The sequence below is a fragment of the Hoplias malabaricus genome, chromosome 2 (genome assembly GCF_029633855.1).
Source record: "Hoplias malabaricus isolate fHopMal1 chromosome 2, fHopMal1.hap1, whole genome shotgun sequence".
Lineage (NCBI taxonomy): Eukaryota > Metazoa > Chordata > Actinopteri > Characiformes > Erythrinidae > Hoplias > Hoplias malabaricus.
The window spans coordinates 37,410,925-37,433,424 of record NC_089801.1 but is presented as its reverse complement, the minus strand read 5'-3'; the positions used below and the strand labels follow the sequence as shown (position 1 = coordinate 37,433,424).

Below are 22,500 nucleotides of genomic sequence, written 5' to 3'. Positions count from 1 at the left end.
TGTGAATAATTTTTTTAAAGTTTAGTTTTTCATAAGGAATTAGTATTCTTTATACTAATAGGATCCATCCATCCATTATCTGTAACCGCTTATCCAATTTAGGGTCGCGGTCCTGTTAATTTAATACAGTTTAATACAAATGCTATATCTGCACTATTAAAACATACCTGATTTTAAGAAATCCAGTCAACTTTGTACATTTTGGGAATGAATTTTTAAATTATACCAAAAAGGTAAAGAAAACATGCCCTCGGTTTGAAGAGACAACAAAACGTAAAGAGTGAATAAAGCAAACGTTCATGATTTTTAAAAATGTATGCCCCTCACAGGCTTCATTATTCATACACACAGTGGGCTTAGGGCTGGACAATATCGACAACATTTATATCAAAATATATTTCTTAATTTTAGTCGATACTATACAATTCTGATATGAAAAGAATAAAATCCACTGAAACATGACATCACCATCAAATATAAACCATTGGCTTTGTCAATAATAATATTTTTAAACTCAGTTTTAAATTGAGTGACCTGCAGTGACAGGTAATGTACACTGAAATACTGAAAATGTGTTTAAAAATTATATAATTGTTATTGAAACATAGAATACTGCGATGTAAATTAATATTGAATAATTGTCCAGGCCTAGGTGGGGTGTGTGGATTACATTGGCAGGGATTTTTTTCTTTTTTTTATACAAAACATTTGTAGGCTAGCTAACAATATAGCTAAGTTTGCCACTTAGCATCAGGTAAACTGTGTGGAGTTGTCAAACAAACAGCAAATAAATAAATATATACATAAATGTCTTGAGCATGTGGGTGACACTAAGAGACATGCTGCTAAACACAGATGTGTTATATGATAATTAGCTCAGCCAAAATTTGACATAATCTACATATTAAATTTGAAAAATGGAAACAACAGTAATAGACTGTATCAATAAAGTGTCATATTTACAGACTTGGAAGTGTAGGCTACTTTCTTGTTTGAAATATTTACACTTAAAATGTCTCATTTTCTCTGTGGTTGGTTAAAGTTTTTTAGTGCAATCTTAACCAAATGAAGCCTATGATAAACGGTCAGTAGATATTGCAATTGTTTAATGTTAGAGCGCCCTCTTGTGCGAGTACATGAATTTGTTCTCCATAACAACCACCACTCCAAAGGTTTTTGATGGAGATCCATCACTCCAGGAAGTGCTGTTCTACGTCTCCACTGCCCAGTGCTGAGTGATTTCCAACCCTTCCAGCCCACGCTTGTCATTGGGCATCGTTGCTCATGAACTTTCTGAGTGAATGTTAGTCATAACATACGCACATGGGAATTGTCCTGGAAATATTATTTTTTAAAGAATGGTGAAACATATATGTCCAAGAAGAACATGAACAAATGAGTGGAAATGTGTTAGTGTCGTTTTGGTGGACACACTCACAGACACACACACACACACACACACACACACACACACACACAGTAAAGAGATAAGCACTTTTGTTTGAAATGCAAAGCAAGGAGATCATGAAGTTACTCTAACAGACTCTGGGAAATAAGGCAGTAACCGTCCAGCTGCGGCCATCAGGTAAATACTACTCTATTGTCCATTGATATTTATTTATTGCTTAATTGAGAATAGATTGCTGTCCACAAATATTTGAACAGTCACAATTTATTCTGATTGCAGAAGGTTGGATTCTACCTGTTATTTAAGTATAGGGCTGTATAAGGCAGTGTTAGTTTAAATGCCTAGTCCATAATGAACTAATTAGTATTAACTTAACAAATTCTGATCAGTCTTGATTTAAAAAGGTATAAATATTAGATTTTATCCTAATGTACAGTGCAAATAATATACAATAATGAACTGATTCTGAATTAATGTGCTAAATGTTTTCATGAGGCACTGTAATGAGGTCAAACAAAGCATCATGAAATACACCAGGGCTCATCCTAATCTTACAGAACTTATATACATATATTTCTCTTACAGACCCCCAGTGTAATGTTTATTATGAATATCAATATGAGTATAATTTGAGAAACTCCCAGTGTTCATTTATTCCATGAATAAATAAACCCCATAAAAAAAAAAGAAACCCACAAAGACATTTGCCAAAAGTGTCTCTGTCCTCTTGATGGCTGTAGCTAACGTGTGTTTGCATTTCATATCCTTCCATTTGCAACATTTATGGCTTGTCTGATTCAGGGCCCTGCCTGCTGTACAGTGCTATGGTGATTCTACAGCGCATATTACATTTATCAATAGGTTAATTATTATATTTTCAGTATATACTGTCTTTACATTAATATCAAGTCCTTTGAAAAGGAAAAACTGGATGGTGGAATTGTTAATGTGTTTCTAATCACAGACCTTAGTTAACTTCTTTTTACAGGGCTCTGCTTAAACGAAGAAGACGATGGGCTCGGCTCATATGTACGTCATCCTTATTGCAGCAGGTGAGTTCTTCAAGAAAATTCCCGCTGCTAATCAAAAGGAAAGTCTTCAAAGTCACTTCTAAATATATTTGAGATTATGTACTACACCTATTTTAAACATGGCCACCCCCCAAAATGGGACTTGTTCTATAAATTGTATAATCAGGGACAACAGGTACTAAACAATTATTTTAATAAATATTATCTGCTACTTTTTGGATGTAAATCAGACTTAATTTTTTTTATTGTAGGAATTCTTAGTGTAATCTTGCCATTAGCTGAAACTACAGCCAGCAAAAGAGATACAATTGCAATGGGGACAGAAATGACTACCTCTGGAACACATGCATCCAACAGGATGGAGGTTATATATGGGACCCCAGAAGCTACAGCATCTGAAGGAGCTGTTTCAAATGCAGCAACTAAACAGCTGGAAGATACACAGCAACCTGAGGTGAACGACATAACTGGAACAACATCAGTTACATCTACATCTAGCTCAGTCAAAATTACACCTGAATCAACAATTGCTGGCGCAGATAAAGCAACGGACCAAGAGAGAACAAGTTCTACTAAGAGTTTAGAAGCAGAAACTACTGCTGCAGATGGAGATTCAGCAAAGGCAACTACGTTTGCAGAGGTAACAACTACTGCTACACCTACAGGTGGAGAGATAAGGGATACAGCTGCAACGGCAAAGGAAACTTCAAGTGGAGATGTCTCAACTACCATTGCAATTACAAAGGTAATTACAGGAGCAGTCGTATCACATACTGGTGAAACAGCAAAGGAAACTACAACCTCTGCCACAGCAAAAGGTGGTGGAGAGGTACCAGATACCACAGGTGGAGAAGTGCCAACTAGTTCTGCAACAGCAAAGGCTACCACAGGTTTAGAAATAATAACCAATACAGACGGAACAGCTACGTTAGGTGTAGAGGTACCAAATACCACTGGGACTGGAAGGGAATCTATGAGTGGAGGGATAACAAATGTTTCAACACTTAAGGCAGCTACAGGTGGAGAAGTACCTACTACAACAACAGAGGCGACTACAGGTGAAGAAGTACCTACTACAACAACAGAGGCAGCTACAGGTGGAGAAGTACCTACTACAACAACAGAGGCAACTACAGGTGGAGAAGTACCTACTACAACAACAGAGGCAACTACAGGTGGAGAAGTAACTACTACAACAACAGAGTCAGCTACAGGTGGAGAAGTAACTACTACAACAACAGAGGCAGCTACAGGTGGAGAAGTACCTACTCAAACAATAGAGGCAGCTACCGGTGGAGAAGTAACTACTACAACAACAGAGTCAGCTACCGGTGGAGAAGTAACTACTACAACAACAGAGGCAGCTACAGGTGGAGAAGTACCTACTACAACAACAGAGGCAGCTACAGGTGAAGTACCTACTACAATAACAGAGGCAACTACAGTTGGAGAGATATTAGCTACCACTGCTACACAAATGGCAGAAACATTGGGAAAGGAGTCAACTACTGGTCCCACAGCAGTATCAGCAACAGTAGTATCAGGACCAACTGTAGCTATGACTGCAAAGACAAATACAAGTGGACAGGTACCCAATTCTGCTGCCGTAGTTGATATTACTAATGCTGCAATAACAAAGGCAACTATCAATGAAGAGACGCCTACTATTGGTATAACATCAAAAGGTACAACGTTTGGAGAGGAATCAACTACCATTGCATCGACAAACGGAATCACAGGAGGAGACGTACCTACGACTGGTGCAACAACAAAGTCAAATCTAGGTGGAGGATTTTCAAATTCTGAGGCAACCACAAAGACAAAATTAATTGAAGATGTACCACCTACTGCTACACCTGCAGGTGGAGAGGAAGCGACAGTTGCAACAGAAAAGGCAACAACAGGTACAGAAATGTCAAAAGTAGAAAAACACGAAGAGGAACCTCCTAAAACTACAACTGCGACAACAACTACAGGTGGAGAAATACCAACTATGGGTACGACAACTACAGCGGGAGAGGTATCAAATACCACAGGGGGAGAGGTACCAACTACTCCTGCAATTGAAAAAGCAACTACAGGTGGAGAGGTAGGAACTACGGTTACAAGCATTAAAGCAATCTCAGGAGGAGACTTTCCATATACAGGAAGCGGAGAGGTATCTACAGCATCTGCGACCCCAAAGGCAACACCGGGTGGAGATATACCACTTATAAGTGTCACAGCAAATGTGGTAACTACATCAACACAAAGCCCAGAAACATTGAGCCAGGAAACGAGTCCAAAGCCAGGGTTTTACACATCCATATCAGACTCAGACACAGGCAGCAATACCTCATCATCTAAACTTGTGACTGTGAGCAAACCGAAAACTCTGCTAAACACATCTAGGTTACCTGTGCATGTACCAGAACACAAAACATCTGTACACAGTAAAGCACACGCTACAATCCCAAACAAAGTCACCATAAAGAAGCCAGTGGTGCGTCGTAACACTACAAAGTCTCATCTGACAGTGGATCTGCATTTCTATGTGGCTATGACTCTCGTGATCCTGCTCGCTGTTTGCACACTCGGCACATACATGATCTTCCTCAGAGCTATCTGTTAAGGGACGTGTAAACATGGTAAAGGACTGTTTTGAACAGCAGGCTACATGAGTTTCACTCGTCAAAGTGAAACATATGAAACACATTTACCGTTTTTGTGTGTTGGGTTTGCCTAGCGGGATGTGATACACCCTGCATGGCATCTATTCACTATTCCTGCCATAAATGAATCTATTGCTCTGAGAAACTGTCCACAGGTGTGAGTGTGTGAAATTGTCCACAGATGTCTGAATAACTGCATTATGTTTATTGATTAATCATGACTGATGTGACCTGGACTGTCAAATCTCCAGTCATTTTAATACAGAAACCCTCTGATTCACTGTATTTTGTCCTGCTAAGATAATGCTAATCTCGTGTAGCCTAGTAATTGACACTTTGATCACATGTTAGCATCAAGCTAATGATGTTTTATATTTGCATTTCATAGAAGCTCTGTAGATTAAACACACACCACTGAAGCTTGTAACAGACAAAGCTTTGTATTTTTTACTTTCGATGTTACAGTTTGAATGTTAAACTCAAAGCCTATTTCTGAACTTTTGGTACCTTTTAGCTTCACTGTGAGCGGAGACGTCCAAAGATGTTCAGTTCTTGGGCCAGCAACGCCTGACTTACTTTAGACCACAAAGTCCATAATGTCATTGATCTGGTTTCCAATTTCCAAAGTCCATCAGATGTGTATTTTCTTAGACCATAAATGGGGGATTTCCATTGTAAAAGCTTATAAACCACAGTGAGAATCTTCATGAACACTCACTGAAAACTTTCATTTTGGCTGAAGTTTAAACGTCCCCAAAGATGTCCATTGCATGTTTTTCCGTAATTTTTGTGCTCACTGGGTTGGCAACACGACAAGCTTGCACTATTGAGGACAGACTATGGTTAAATTTTCCCACTGGACGCAACTGGAACTTGCTTCAGTCTTCAACAGATTAAAAAAAAGGCAACAACTGTTTTGGTTTCAGGTTGTTTCAGATTTATTGTCCTTTTCATCAGTAGAAAAGCATATCTGCTTCTGTAATTACTCTCACAGAAGACAGGGTATCAACAAAAAAATATTTTTTAGCTCCTTTAAAGCCCCACTGACCAGCCCTCATAGGACCAGCCACTTTACATCACAACTTTGTTTAGACTGTGACCTCATCAGTAAGGCAAACACACTTAAAAACATTACAATATTTCAAGGAAAAATAAATATGACAAATCGGACAGAGATCTGTTAGATGTAAAAGCACATATGTTTTAGGTCAAGGTGCTTATATGCTCTTTTCTTATTTCTAGGTTCCAAAAAGGACTAGCTGTTAAAATGGGAACTGAAGTCTGTTTTCACCAGTGAGGACACTTGTTTTTTGAAGGAACAGTTCATTGAGAAATCAAATCCACACCCTTCTCCTTTAACCCCTAGCGTGTCAGCCTACACATGTTCAGTGTGTGCATTGACTATGAGGCTAATGTAGCTAGTAATTACAGCTTATGTACACTAATTAGTGTTGCACTCTAGTCACAGATACACTGAATTTCTAACCTGGGAGACTGGTTTGTAAAAAAAAAAAAAAAAAAAAAAAAATTCTCTCTCACTAGCTAGCTATTTCTCCTCATAAATAATTCTACTGCAATGTCACTGGAGCTAAAAAAAATTGGTAAAGCGAACATCACACTGAACACACTCTCTGTTCCTCTGAAGATGGTCTTAACACTAAACTGGGACAAAAAAGTGGGTTTTGATTTTTCAGTTGAGCTATTCTTTTAAAAAACGGTCTCAATCTGATTGTTGAACTCTTTATGGCTGCTCATTTTAACAGAACCTCCTTCATGTCTTAGAGGCTGTCCCCAGTAGCAAGGTGTCACTTTATCTATTGACGAGTACAATTTAGTACAATCAAAGATCACAGTCACCTTCAAAGGGGACAGATTATGAAGAAATCCCTTGTTCAGTGCAATTGCACATTAATTTAAGTACCTGTAGTGCCTACCAACCCACACACTGTGAAACAAGGCCACCCAGAATGAAAATAAAATGATTCTGATTCAGCTTCTCACTGCTGCGTGCTCAGGTCGGGGTGAACTCATTATCATTTAAAGGAACGGGAGATAAAAGTAGCCATTCTGAACAGGGCTGTGGGGCTTGTGTGGTTTTGAACAAAGCAGATCACAGACATCTCATTACGATCCAGAAATGTTTCCCGTTGTGGAGAAGGGGAAGAGTATGTCCCCTTTAACAAACTCACTCAGTGCAGTACATAGCTGAGTATGTTAGTATAAAACAGGTCTTCTCTGGGTTATTACTGATTGAGGTGGGATTTCCTAAAAATAAGGCAACCTTGAAATAGCAAATATTTCAGTTTAATATTTTCTGTACTTGATTCCTAACAGTGTGGGATGAAAAAGGCACTGGATTTTCCCTCATATAAAGAGGTGATGATCATACTTGTCCAAAAAGGACACCAAGATGGGAGGGGGAAATGTATCAATATGTAAAACCACAACAAAAACAACAACAACAACAAAAACAACATGTTATAAACAGCTGGTGATACTTCAACTGAGATCTCTGAATTAAAAAATAAACAAGAAACTGAGAGGAAAGGAGTGGACCACAGAGAATTGTATGAGGGTGGCTGAGAATATGTGTGAATGTGTGTGTGTGTGTGTTGCATTTTTACTCGGGATGTGTACAGTCTCAAGCAAAAGTTTGCGCACCCTTGCTCACAGCATTTTCTGTTGATTTTCTAAATGAAAACAAATGTTCATATTTTCTACAGAGTACAGTTTCAAACAGACATTTTTCTGCAAATTTCAGAGCACACTTTCTGTTGATTAATTCATTTAAAATACATTAAATAAGCACATTTTACAATTAAAATTTCCTTCAGTATGTAAAATTCTGCATATTAAACAGAGCCTGTAGACTAAAATATGCAGAAATGTTACCTGTTGAGACTAGTGTTCACTTAAGTTCACTCTGAAAATCAATAAAAACACATCATTTGACCAGGGGCACCCAAAATTTGGCACAAAATGTGTGTATGTTTGTGCGTGCGTGTATGTGTGCGCGCATGTGTGTTACGATGCCCTGGCCTGTCTGCACACGTTGGGCCTTCTTGTGGGAACAAAGCCTAGTTTGCAGCTGCACTTGTAGGACCCCATCGTGTTCACACACCTTGCATTCTTACAGGGGTTCAACCTCCTCTCCACACACTCATCTATATCTACAGAGAGACAGAGAGAAAGAGATAGTAAATCACATTTTTTTAATGAGAGTTTTGTCTAAAACCTATTGTGAAGTCCATTTGGAAGTAAGTGCATTTTGGTGGAGGCTCGGTAGCAGCTAATTACAAAGTAATTAAAATTTACAGACAAATAGCTTTTGGAATAGCTCTTAAAATAGCTCTTAACACTTGTGTTGGTGGAATGGCCACTAGGGGGCCTCTGAAATTATTAATGTGTGTGTGTGTGTGGGTTTACAAACCTACGCAGCGTGTTCGTGAATGATCCAGTCTGAATCCGGGGTTGCACTCACACATCGTGCCCAGGTATGAGCGCACGCAACGTCCATTAGCGCAACTGCACTCATCAGAGTCTTCTTCTGAACTGTCTCTCTCTGATAGAGAAACACATAGAGAGAGAAAAACAGAGTGTGTGTGTGTGTGTGTGTGTGTGTGACACATAAGACATTGAATAAACCAAATCCAGTCACATACATTTGACTTATACCATACAAACTACAGCTGATTTATTAAAGCCTTAACATATAAACCTCCTCCCCCACGTTAGAGTACTGCTTTCTGATTGCTGTGGAGAAGTTACCTGGGTTGTAACTGGAGAAAGCGGCTAAGAAATCTCCCTCTCCGTCTGATTCCGTCTCCAGATGCATCTCACAGAGCCTGTTGAAGATCGCTACACAAATTCCAACACACCCAGCTCAGAGTCACCTTCAGAAACCCATCCTCAATCATGAATACACAATACAACAATACACAATACACACTACGGTCCAGCCCTAATGTGGCCCACCTGAGTTCCTCTGTGGGCAGGTTCTGCATTCTGGCCCCCAGCCGCGGCCGTAATGACAGCAGCACTCTGAGTAAGTGACCGTCAGATCGTTCCTTGGCATGCTGCAGATCAGATCCTCATCCACCTCCTGAAAACACACATCCTTGTGCGCGGCTGTGCGGTCTGAGAGAGAGAGAGAGAGAGAGAGAGAGAGAGAGAGAGAGAGAGAGAGAGAGAGAGAGAGAGAGAGAGAGAGAGAGAGAGAGAAAGAGAGGGGAAAGAGAAATAAATAGACACAGAAACGGAGGGAGGGAGGACAGAGAGACAGAAAGAATGGAGGGAACAGTGAGGGAAAAGGAAGTAACAGAATGGGGTGTGGAGAAGAAGAGAAAGACAAACACACAATAAACACAAAGGGGTCCTAACCTACCATGCAGGGCTGAAAGAGCAATCCTTTTTGTATAGAAACCGATATTTTAAAGAGTGCAGTGTTTTTAAAATTATACTCTGTATTGTCTACAATGTTGTCTCAACAAGTGGTTCTTGTGAGTTGCCTGTAGATGATTTAGACCAATCGGAAGCAACCAAACAGCCATGTATTGTGACATCACAACCATGACTAACTGGCCGTCTGGTGCTGAAGCCTATCTGTTTGCTTTACAGAGCTTAACAGTGACCACCTACTTTTTCAGCGGCTCTGGTTCTGGAAGTAAATATCCCATTCATTTTCAGCATAGACATTTGGAAAAAGCCTTAAAAATGTTTCAAGCTCTCAACGGAAACAATCAGCTCACTGAAATGTCATGACTTTACAGAAGTGAAATATGAGTGAAAAATCATTGACAAATAAACCAAAATGCAAGGCTATACGACTTAACTTAAAGGTGATGTTCACCATCAGTAATTGGCTACTCTCCATTTTGTTTGTGCTGGAAACTGATCTAATGTGTTTATGAAGCCCCAGTGTCAGTAAACAGTTAAAAACTAAGGGTCCAGTATGCTGGGCTTTCTCTCTCTCTGCTCAAGGCAGAGAGATAGCATCTTAAGTTATTTAGGGGGACCTCAAACGTTGGAAATCCTGAAAGAAGATGAGGATATTGATTTACTTCAGCTCAATTAACTGACTTATTTTAGCTGTTACAGACTTAAGGTTGAAAAGAGTCTAAATTTGTGAGAGAGCTAACTGCATGAAAGTAAATACAAGCTGAATCTACAAATGTGTTTCTGTGGTAATTCAATTTACAGTTAAACTTCAACTACAAACGTTGTTTTTCTTCAATCAAACATACCATTCCACATTAAAAGATGTGGAGCTTCTGAACATAAACAAACCATGGAGAACTGCAGTTCTCCAGAATTGTAGATGTTGCCTTTAACATGTTTAATGTTGGAATTAACTCCATATCCCACAAAGCACTGCAAATGCTTTCAACCAATCACTTCCTCCCAATCACTTCTTAACAGTTTTCAGATGCTTTTTTTTTCAACTGCATCTTTATCGCTAGTGTTTCTTGTCTATTGTTTTGTACCTTTGGTAGTTTTTAAAACACATCATTTCTGTTAATGAAACCATTGTGCAGTAGCTGCCAGCTGCAATGACTGCTTTGTGCATTTCTAGTGCCAGGTCACACATTTTAAATCTCCCCAGTAACATCAACACTAAACCACTTTAAATCACTTTAAACACTATTGGTAGTGTATTTCTTTACAAGGAATGGGGGAATAAAACACAATTTTTCAAAAACTTGAAAAATTTGAAATCTGATTCATGGTGCATGGTGCAACAAGTTATGTCACTGTCACACAGCTCCAGGGTCCTGGGGTCGTGGGTGTGAATCTCGCTTTTGAAGACTGTGAGGAGACTGTGGTGTGTTCTCCCTGTGTCTGTGCGGGTTTCCTCCGGGTGCTCCGGTTTCTTCCCACGGTCCAAAAACACACTTTAATAGGTGGGTTGGCTACTCAAAAGTATCCATAGGTGTGTATGTGTGAGTGTGTATCGCCCTACAATGGAGTGATGTCCCTTCCAGGGTGTGTTCCTGCCTTGTGATTCCGGGTAAGCTCCGGGTCCATCGTGACACTGAAGTGGATAAGTGGTTACAGTCAATGAATGAATGATTCATGGATTTAACTAGAGCAGATATTATCACCTCACTGTCTGCTGCTTAGGGTGAGTTTACATTGGCTAGATAAAATATAATGCATAAATAAAAATGAAAAATCCCTATGACGATTATGAACAGGATTTTTACTTCCGGAAACAGACTGTTTGGCTCTATTTGGCATCTACGCTGAAGCTGATTGGCCCATCAGGGACCAGAGTATGAGGGCTATGCTTTTTAGCAGAACAGTCACCTAGCTATCTAGCGGCTGAGCTGTGGTCTGATTGGCCGACTGGGCGAGGGGGGCGTCAGATTGACTGTGCTACCCACCATCATAGACGCACTGCTTGAGGGCCGCGCTGAAGGTGAACGGCTGCTTGCAGATGCAGTGGAAGGAGCCGGGAGTGTTCACACACCTCCCGTTCCTGCAGTACAACGGGTCCAGACACTCATTCACATCTGAAACGGTCACCATAGAGATTACTACAGAGGAACGGAGAAGTGCAGACAGAGAAAGAGAGAGAGAGAATGAGAGAGTGAGGGGGAAAAAGGATGGGGAGGTAAAAAAGACAGAAAGAGGAGAGGAGGGAGAAAAAGAATGAGAAAGAAGCATCAGAAGCACACAGTCTTGGGTGAGTTTTGCATTAAAAAGGTCATTAGCAGATTCACTTACAATCATTACTGTTTACAATAAATTAATTTTAAATTAAAACTTATTATATTTAAATTTTTATTTCATAGTAATTTATATAATTTAACTGTTATCATGAAAAACAGGTACCATCATTTTTCACCTCAGAAATCCTACATTAGAAGGAGAACTACATTACCCATGATACTTCATTCATTCATTATCTGTAACCACTTATTAAATTCAGGGTCACGGTGGGTCCAGAGCCTACCTGGAATCATTGGGCACAAGGCGGGAATACACCCTGGAGGGGGCGCCAGTCCTTCACAGGGCAACACAGACACACACACATACACACTTTTGAGTGGCCAATCCACCTACCAACGTGTGTTTTTGGACTGTGGGAGGAGACCGGAGCACCCAGAGGAAACCCACACGGACACGGGGAGAACACACCAACTCCAGACAGTCACCCGGAGCAGGAATCGAACCCACAACCTCCAGGTCCCTGGAGCTGTGTGACACTACCTGCTGCGCCACCGTGCCGCCACATTACCCATGATACTTGGGTAATGGAACTACATTACCCACAATGCATTGCATGCTTACTTTTGGGACAGTAGTTCTTGCTGTCCCAGCCTGAAGCCAGGAGCTCTTTACTCACCGGCCTGTTCCTCGGGTGTGACACAGCTGTTGCGGTCAGTTGCCAGAATCCAGGGAGGGGTACAGATACAGTAATAAGAGTCCTGTGTGTCCACACAGTGTCCATTCTTACAGTTAGATGGGTCCTGACATTCATTTATACCTGAAATGAAATGCATAAGATCAATTATACCAAAGAAAAAACCTTAACGCTAAAAAGGAGGTGAAAAACGAGGACCTTGGAGCAAAGCACTGAATAGCACCACCTTGTGGAGCTTTTCTTAAACCTGAGTGTGTTACCAGCCAGTTTTATGAGAGACTAATGATTGGAGATAGAAAATAATATATTTGTATTTTTGTTGTAGAAACTGTGACTATTACCTCAACTGTTTAGTGGTTAGTGTGTTTCTCCTGAATTTACCATTTGAAATCAACATACATATTTTTAATCACATTGGGATCTTTGGGCCCCTACAAAGGGATAAATAGACAGAAAATATCTTGCATTCCTAACTACAGTGTACAAACACACAGAACACACACTCGTAGCACAATGAACGCTGCTCACACAAGTGTGAGTGAGCACATTCTCTCAGTCACTTATTCACACACACACATGCACACACACACTCCCCCACCAAAAAGCCTGTCTTGCTCCTCCCCCATTGGCTTAAGCAATGAATAAGCTGCTGTTTCCTCTTACTCACACACTCTATGGCAGACACACACACAATCACACACACACTCCCCCCACCCAGGGCCCTTCTCGCTCCTCCCTCAGGGTCTGAGCATTGAATACGATCCTGCTTCCCCTTTCTCTCAGGCCTCGTTGGCGCAGTAGGCAGCGCGTCAGTCTCATAATCTGAAGGTCGTGAGTTCGAGCCTCACACGGGGCAAAAGCTTTTCCTGATTTTACACGCGCACGCGCACACACACACACACACACTCACACACTCTGAACCGCTGTAGCAGAACTGTTGTAATATATATATATATATATTTGTAAAAGAAATGCAGAAAGGATTTAAAAGAAGGCAGAATGAGAAAAAGAGGGCGTAAATACATTATTCAGTTAAACAACCTGACCATGTGACAAGAAACCTCAGGGGGTGAAAACCTCACTGAATTATGTGCATGCTTTTAATCTGTTTCTGGACATGTTCTACCAAAGAAAGGGTTTAATATGCTCCCTGTGTTTCAGCCTCAATATCTGTACCCTAAAACCCTAACTGTATCATGCTAGAATTAACAATACACAGTAACCGGCAGCTAAAATGTACTAATCTTCTACTCCAGCATTTTCTCCTCTGAGAATAAGGGAGATTAGGACAACAGGACAACAAACGACCCCCAGAAAATGCACACACACACACACACACACACACACACACTCACACGCACACACACTCACACGCACACGCACACGCACACGCACACATTCCCACCTGTGACTGTAGGGATAACACAATTCTTTTTGCTGGCGTCCGGAGTCCAGGGGGCTTTACAGGTGCAGTAGTATGAGCCACGTGTGTTCACACATTGACCGTTAGTGCACAGAGACTCATCATGGCACTCATCCACATCTACAGAAAGAGAGAGAGAGAGAGAGAGAGAGAGAGAGAGAGAGAGAGAGAGAGAGAGAGAGAGGTTTATTTCTTTGAATACATTATTCTTTTTCTTAAAATGTAACTTTATTCCTTTAGTCCAGAGGTACTGATGACCACTGCCTGGAAGCCAAGTGTTGGTGATTTACTGCCTCCTTGAGGCCAATATGCTGTATATTATTTACTGTGTGTGTGTGTGTGTGTGTGTGTGTGCGAGAGAGAGAGAGAGAGAGAGAGAGAGAGAGAGAGAGAGAGAGAGAGAGAGAAAAAGACAGAAAGAGAGCGAGAGAGAAAGAGAGAGCGAGCAAGAGAGAGAGAGAGAGAGAGAGAGAGTGCATGAGAGAGGGAGAGAGAGAGAGAGAGAGAGCGAGATAGAGAGAGAGAGAAAGAGAGCAAGAGAGAGAGCGCGCGCGCGAGAGAGAGAGAGCGAGAGAGAGAGAGAGAGAGAGAGAGCAAGAGAGAGAGAGAGAGCGAGAGTGTGCATGAGAGAGAGAGAGCAAGAGAGAGAGAGAGAGAGAGAGAGAGAGAGAGAGAGCAGCAACACTAGAGGGCAGTGTTTCACAGACACATAAAATGTCCCTCTATACAGGAACAGAGAAACCATCCATCCATCCATCCATCCATTATCTGTAACCGCTTATCTAATTTTAGGGTCGCGGGGAGAAACGAAAGGCTGTTTATGGAAACAAAAGCTTTCTGTTCTTTTATTGGATTTTAGTGGTGACCTGGTGGCTCAGGCTGATGTTATTTGGCATTAGTTTGTTCACACACTCACAATGTGGGGAACACACTTCCTTGTAGAAACCATGGTCAGACCACCTGCTGGTCCCCACAACATAAATCATTCAGTTTTAATGTGAAGACCTTTTAGTGGAAGGGTTATGGTTAGGACTTGGGTTAGGATTAAAGCTAGTGTTAAAGGTAACATGGACAACTTTGGAAAGCTACTGTTCCCACAACAAAACAAACTCAGCCTCTTGTTGGTTTGAAGATTAACTTGTCTGTAAACTTTTATTCACTGTTTGAATTTACAGAGAATCTCATTTGTAACTCGAGCTGTTTTGTTTTGTAGCACTTTCTCTCTGTTTAATTCCATACTGCTTATGTTTTCCTGAATTTGGAGTCGGTTCCACTTTATGTATTATAACTTTAATAGCAAAAATAAGTCAATTTTATTCACCTATGGAGCAGAAATAGAGGAACATCCTCAACCGTGCTAATACTTTTCAAAGTTCAGAGGTCTCTCCACCGTACAAACTCTTCCAGATGCCAGAGGGGAGAGAGCTCCAGTGCCAGTTTGGACTAAGACACATTGTATCACATTTACAGAGCCAGGGCTGCGTACAAACACCAGCGCAAACAGAGCATAGAGCAGCTTATGGTGAGGAATCAATCTCATAAAAATGTTAATAAAATTTTATTGGATTAATATCTGATATCACTTGTAAGGTTAGTTTAGGGTTAAAGTTAGTGTAAGGATTAGGGTTAGACTTGCATTCCTTTTGTGGAGACTTTATCTTGTTCACAAATACTTCTACTCTATGTAATGTCCCCATAATTCACAGAAAAACCAAAATGTGTGTGTGTGTGTGGGGTTACCTATACAGTCAAGCAGATGGATGTCATAGTAGAAGCCTTGCTGACAATAACACTCAAAACCCGGCTGCGTGTTTATACAGCGACCCTCCTTACAGATCTCATTAGCAAACAACACACACTCGTCTATATCTACAGAGAGAGAGAGAGAGAGAGATTAATATGCAACATTTTACATTCTCTTCTTTAATCTGGAATATGTATTTTTTTGTGTGTGTACCTCTGCGCAATGGCAAGCCGTACTCGGTCTGACTCTCCTCATAATAAAAACCTTTTCCATGTGGACACAGAAAGTGATGCTCCGCTACAAAACACACCAAACGACACATCAATTAGTACTCAGACACGTAATGTGTTCACATTAAATATCTCAGGGTGTGTGTGTGTCTCTCTCTCTCTGGCCAGTACCTGATTCCTTGACGGGACAGGGGTAGATTTCACAGTGATCCCCCCAGCCCACACCCACCGAGCAGCAGCACTCCTGCTTAGTGACATTAGTTGCCAGGACACTGTCACAGAACACTGTATCATCCAGGTTCAAATAACATTCCTTCTTATTGTTTACATCCATCTCCATCTCTGCACAGAAACACATATGCCAGTACTTAGTAACAATATTTATACAAAAAAAAATTACCATAATAATAATACAGCCTACATTACAGACACATACTATAAACACACACACACACACACACAAACACACTCACCATCACAGCTATGTTTGTCCTCAGACAGAATGAAGCCATCATTGCACATACACACATAGCCCCCGTGTCTGTTCTCACACACTCCGTTGGGCTGACACAAACTTCTGTCCAGCTCACACTCATCTATGTCTGAGAGAGAGAGAGAGAGAGAGAGAGAGAGAGAGAGAGTATTTTCATTGTTCTTATCTGTCATTCAATAGATGGGTGTTAAAATCTGCAAGCTTATGTGTGTATACATGTCTGTCCGTGTGTGTGTGTGCATACCTTGACATCTGCGTCCACTAACCAGTACAAAACCTTTCTGGCACTCACAGCGGTAGGAGCCCATGGTGTTGATGCAGCGCCCCCTCTGGCAGTTTGAAGCGCGCTCACACTCATTTATATCTGAGGAAACAAGAGGGTAACACTAAGTAAACACAGACTGCAGGATAAACTACAGTCAAGTCTTTACAATTTCATCCTTTAAAGGAAAACAATGTAAGAATTGTTTTTTTTTTTGGTCTCTTGAGCACCTCTTACCTCCTGCTGAGTGTAATTCACGTTTGCAGTACTGTTGTGAAATCAAGTCTCACACACATCTCTCTCTCCTTCGCTCGCTCGCTCACTTAAACACAACTTTCACACACTCCCTGTCTCACCCTCACAGACAAGCACACACCTCTCTCACTCACTCATTGAGTGATGTTTACAAAAGTAGTGAAACGGCTCTGGGCCTCTGGCTGATTTTGAGCCAGTGGTGTGTAATCGAATAAAAATAATGTTGACTACATAATAAAACCCATATATCGCCCATAACACACACTGGACCATATCATTACAATGATAAAGTCTAACTCTAGCTGTTATAACCACAGCAACCGACAGTAAAGCACTTGTTACCAGAATCAGAGTCCAACACTAAAAACTGAGCTAATCCGGCTAAAGTAAGCAGGCGCTAGCACTTGCCCTCGTTTATCAGTAGCTCTCAAAACCGGATTATAACACTGTCCTCAACAAAGCTTGTGTTCCACCAACACAAAGTGTACCTTCAGTCATTTAATCAACATAGCAAACAGCGAACAGCGAAAAGCACTTATTACCAGAATCAATGTCTAACGTGAGAAAGTGAGCTAATCCGACTAACTCTAACTAACCCTGGCTCACTGCTCAGTAACTCTCATAATCTGATTATAATTCTTTCATCACCAAAACTATCACTAACTAGCACCACAACACATGAAAAAAGGGCAACAAATATTTACTGCTCCAACTTTTGTCCTCAGGTCTGTTTCAACTCACAACACTGTAAATTCAGTCCAGTATTAACTCTTGTATGACCACTCATTCTCTCTCTCTTTCTTTTTCTCCTCCTTGCTCTCTCTGCCATATAATGTTTGTACCAGGAATACCAAGCTTGTAGCTAGGCAACCATCGACCTGTGAGCTAGGTGCCGTTAAGGTGCTGTTATCAATTTTCTCACGAGAGCCCCCTGCCCTGTGATTCAGAAGTTGCTTAGAGCAGTAAACCAGCAGAGGACCCGGTGTAGCTACAACAGAGGCTCTATTCTCCCTATTACAGCTCTGTGGAACATCACAGTCATTTAGAAGTGGTAATTTTAAGGTAGAAATACTACATAGTGTTCCTTTAAAACCAATCCCATTCCTATCCCAGTCAACCTCATTGGTATTGCTGTTTTGTATGTTGGTGTGTAAGTGTGTTAACAGGACAGACCCTCGCAGTGGCTGCCCTCCAGGGTAGGCTGGTATCCTGGGTAACACTGGCAATGGAATGAGCCCTCTGTGTTGATGCAGTGGCCGTTAGCACACAGACGATTGTCCTGGCACTCGTTAATGTCTGAGGAGGCAACCACCCATGAAAACACACACACACACACACAAACACACACACAAACACACACAAAGAGTTAGATCACATAAAAATCTAACCCCCTGTTATGTCTGTTGTGATGTCATGACTATTCACTACTGACCCCTGCAGCCTTTGCTGTCGGCCTCGGGCAGAAATCCCTCGTTACACAGACACCGGTAGGACCCTGGCAGGTTCTCACAGCGGCCATTCATACACACTCCCCTCTTCTGACACTCATTTATGTCTGAGAGAGACAGAGAGAGTATGAAATTGAGAGATGGAGAAAGAGAGTAAGAGTAAAAAAAGAGAAGATATACATATGTGTGATTTCATATGATTTACGGAGCATAACTGATACAGAGCAGTCTCTGAATTCTGGAAATTCTTTACTTAAATGCAAACATACATCCGCAAAAAAAAACACACACACACACACACACACACACACACACACACACACACAATAGCCCTGAAAGCCAAATATAAGTGTTCACAGTGCCTTTGTGGCGCTAATCTGAGGTTTATTTCCCTATGTTTATCATTATTCTGTCCGAACATGAGCTATTACATTTAGCATTTTCCGTTTTAACAAGCAGATACTTTGGAACAAGAAAAAAAAAAACAGAACATGTGCTGTTTTCATTGCTCTGTTTGATCATTTTTGGGTCTTTTTATTTTACTTGGCTTGAGAACAGAACCTAATGATAGCCAAGGACATTCTATTCTGTCTTTACAGAAGCATAAAGAGACAATAAAATCATGACCTACACAAATGGTAATTGGATTAGAACCGAGTTCTTCTTGTACACTTTTGGGTCTGTTGTTGATCTGAATGTCTGAATGTGTAGTGGAGAAAACATCCTTACACAATGTCAGTGTGAGGTCTACAGCAGTGTGTAAACCTGAGTGCTGTGTTATTACTGTATCCCCTAGGTGAACGTCAATGTTAGTACCAGCGTTAATTACCCAGCTGTATATCCACTTCTCACATAGCTCACTATAATCAAACCCTGAGGAAAACTGTTGTTAATGAGTGACAAATCATCCAGACACATCTGTGTGTCTTATTTTAAATTAACTCCAATGTTTTTTTCTCTTCTACCCTTTCAACTGATTAAAATCCACCCTAGAGCTGCTGCTGTGTGAAAGTTTAGACTGGTCATAGTCCACAGGATCAGAATGTGGAAGTGTTGTCTATCACTGTATATAAAAGCTGCCTTTATTTAAGATGCACTGTGACTCAAAATATCTCAGAGAGTGTGTGCATATTATGTGCATAAATAATTTAGAAAGTGTTTTTGTGTACTGTATAACTGTAATTCAAATTACAAACATTCTCCTGCTGTGTAGTATTAAAAATGACAATTGTCATTTTATTCAAGATAAAATAACCTAAAAATAAAGTTGTTTAAAAATGAGAATTGAGAAGAATATATTGGTCATTGCATTCATTATTATCTGCATCACGAAAAAAGTGCTGCAAAAGCATGTGATCATAGCATAAATAATGCTAATTAATTACTTATGCCATAGTTACTGTTAAATGACAAAAGAGCAGAATATTTTAATTTTTTTGAATTACAATTATGTTACACAAAAACAAATTACACCTGATACATTCAGTACATTCAGTAATTCACACTGCTGTAGAAATTAAGAGCTACTCTGTAAAGCACGTATGACACAATCAGACTAAAGCCCAATTTATACTTCTGTGTCAAACCTACGCCGTAGACAATGTGTCAATGCGAACCCTACCCCATAGCCTACGCATGGCAAAGATCGTGGTTGGTCAGTAGACAAACACACACTCTTTATATTTAACTGAAGACGTAAGCTACAGGAACATGAACTTCTTCTCCACACTATAGAGGGATTTCCTCAGACATGGTGTGGATGTCAGGGATTTAAAAAAATATTAAAATAAGGAAAAATACGGATGTCTCTGAAAGAAAAAATAACTCAACCAGAATCAGGACTGCGTGGCAAAAACGTGGCGGCTTTGTATTAGTTACTTTCCTGGCACCTCGTGTAAACTTTGCTCTGTCCCATACAACAGCCTACTTTGCATAGAGCGCTTGTGTAGCCTGTGGCGTAGGCTCTGTGTCAAGTCAAGTCAGAAGTATAAATCGGCCTTAAAGCCTGGGGTGTGTGTGTGTGTTTATTCTCACCATAACACACTCCTCCTTGTGCTTGGTGTCCAGGCTGGCAGGGGATACAATCATACGATCCAACTGTGTTCTCACACTGACCATCAGGACACACGCTGGGGTCCAAACACTCGTTAATGTCTGAAGAATTTGAGAGAATAAATTACAGATAATTAATTGTGACAAATGATTTCATCATTTGTCACCGTCTTAAAAAGACCTTGCTCCATATCATTTTTGGCACATCACTGAGAGACAACTAGCAACACCCTAGCAAACGCCTAGCAACACACAAGCATCCACCTTGGACACCATAGCAACCACTAGGCAAACATTGTAGAATCTTATAGCATGGATGCACCCTAGCAACAACCTGGAACACCATAGTAATTACAAATACTAGGAAACAATTCAAAACACCCTAGCAACCACATGGGAATGTTTTAAATCCCAGACACAATCTTCCGATGAGGGGTCAGATAGGTCAAATGCCCTTATTGACACAAACCAGCTAGGCCCTATGACTGTGGAGCAGTGGTTTGTATTGATGTGTGTGTGTGATTCAGTGTTCTCACCTTCACACACAGGCTGTCTGCGTGATTTGCTCTTGAAGCCTGGGAGACACTCACACTTATATGAGCCTGGCAGGTTCACACATTGCCCTCCAAGGCCACAGATATCTGGTTTGTAGCACTCGTTTATATCTGAAAAATGAGCCAAGTGACTAGGTTACATTCTCTTGCAGTGTTTATGAAATCAGATAGCTGATAGAGGGCAGGGTGGGTCACACAAAATCGTAAGGCACTCTGTAGTCCACACCGTGCCAATATTAACTGCTCTGAACTTGACATGAATAATATTACATAAAGTATGCAAACATTTGTTCAAGGGGCATTATATGAAAAAAAATTTAGTTCAGTGCATGTGCACATTAATGTGTGTATTTAGAGCCCATCAACACACACACTGTGAAACAAGAACACCCAGTCATTTGTTCTGTGATCATTTTGGTCCATGTTTCCTATAACACCCTATAAATATATGAGAATTTAAACAGGAGCACCTCACCCACACAGCGGCGCTTCCCGTGTTGCACGACCAGTTTGTTGCCAGGGTGACAATTGCAGCGGTAGGAGCCGACTGTGTTGATGCAGATTCCTCTGCCCAGACCGCATGGCTCCCAGTCACACTCGTTCTCATCTGTAGAAAAGGAAGAGTTATATATAGGCGTTTATAAATGTATAAACACACCATATAAAAACATATACACAGTGTTTAATTATATGCCCAGTTCCAAGAGTGGGCTAGAGGGGTATAAAGCCCAACAGCATTAGGCTACCGAGCAGGGCATGTATGTTCTCTAGAAACTCTCTTTGGTTCCTTTGGGATGAGTTGGGGTTGATCCAGAACAGAGTTTGTGTGTCTATGTGCTTCTGTGTACTCACCTACACAGCTCTTTTTCTGGCTGTGTGGCCTGTATCCATCCTCACAGTCACACAGGAAACCGCTGTGTGTGTTTATGCACTGTCCGTGACCACAGATGTACCTGTTCAGTTTACACTCGTCCGTCTCTGTAGTACACACAATCACACACACACACACACACACCAGTAAACAGGCTATGTAGAAGACCTATCTGGCTGACAGGAGCTGGATTCTGAACTGGAAGCTCACTTTATTGTCACAGTCTTCCAGAAATCCAGTTGTGTATAATGGAATAATATTGTAATTAATCGAAGTGACTTTGAATGTAACGCGTTGCATTTGCAGATGTATTTTGCATTTGTAGTAGTCAGTAAAGTGTCAGTGTGGTGTGTGATAGACATTTGCCATGGAACTCACGCGAGACCTGCGTCTGCGCCTCCTCCAGAGAAACTCTCTCTGGTGGCACATGGATTATGGGACGTGTTGTTGGCCTGGCAGCCAGAACTGACCCAGAGAGAGAGAGAGAGAGAGAGAGAGAGAGAGAGAGAGAGAGAGAGAGAGAGAGAGAGAGAGAGAGAGAGAGAGAGAGAGAGAGAGAGAGAGAGAAATTAAACACATACAGACAAACTTTACAAAAGAAAAACAGAATGAAAGAAAGGTAAGAGACAAAGAAAAGAATTAATATAAGAAGGAATAAAAAGAAAGAAGAGAGAGAGAGAGAGAGAGAGAGAGAGAGAAAGAAAGAAAAGAG

General features: G+C 40.9%; 1 protein-coding gene and 1 non-coding gene across 4 annotated transcripts in view; one reads left to right on the top strand and one right to left on the bottom strand.

Moving 5' to 3' along the window:
* Window positions 1-6,015: 6,015 nt before the first annotated feature.
* The window catches only part of ltbp3 (latent transforming growth factor beta binding protein 3), a 46,029-nt gene continuing 29,544 nt past the window's right edge, over window positions 6,016-22,500 (bottom strand). The window contains exons 12-30 of one of the 3 annotated variants that reach the window (XM_066659555.1): window positions 22,167-22,253; window positions 21,770-21,895; window positions 21,393-21,524; window positions 20,900-21,028; window positions 20,346-20,465; window positions 18,296-18,418; window positions 18,037-18,159; window positions 16,591-16,710; window positions 16,327-16,455; window positions 16,025-16,195; window positions 15,837-15,920; window positions 15,620-15,748; window positions 13,862-13,999; window positions 12,439-12,579; window positions 11,474-11,626; window positions 9,066-9,227; window positions 8,859-8,948; window positions 8,521-8,652; window positions 6,016-8,260 (exon numbers count right to left, since the gene is read on the bottom strand). In XM_066659555.1, the coding sequence (XP_066515652.1) occupies window positions 8,115-8,260; window positions 8,521-8,652; window positions 8,859-8,948; window positions 9,066-9,227; window positions 11,474-11,626; window positions 12,439-12,579; window positions 13,862-13,999; window positions 15,620-15,748; window positions 15,837-15,920; window positions 16,025-16,195; window positions 16,327-16,455; window positions 16,591-16,710; window positions 18,037-18,159; window positions 18,296-18,418; window positions 20,346-20,465; window positions 20,900-21,028; window positions 21,393-21,524; window positions 21,770-21,895; window positions 22,167-22,253 (2,435 nt within the window). In that variant the 3' untranslated portion in view covers window positions 6,016-8,114. The remainder of the gene's footprint in view (window positions 8,261-8,520; window positions 8,653-8,858; window positions 8,949-9,065; window positions 9,228-11,473; window positions 11,627-12,438; window positions 12,580-13,861; window positions 14,000-15,619; window positions 15,749-15,836; window positions 15,921-16,024; window positions 16,196-16,326; window positions 16,456-16,590; window positions 16,711-18,036; window positions 18,160-18,295; window positions 18,419-20,345; window positions 20,466-20,899; window positions 21,029-21,392; window positions 21,525-21,769; window positions 21,896-22,166; window positions 22,254-22,500) is intronic. The other 2 variants (XM_066659562.1, XM_066659571.1) reach the window with 2 other exon arrangements.
* Window positions 13,240-13,312, top strand: trnam-cau (transfer RNA methionine (anticodon CAU)). The gene has a single exon. It is a non-coding gene; the product is annotated as a tRNA-Met (tRNA).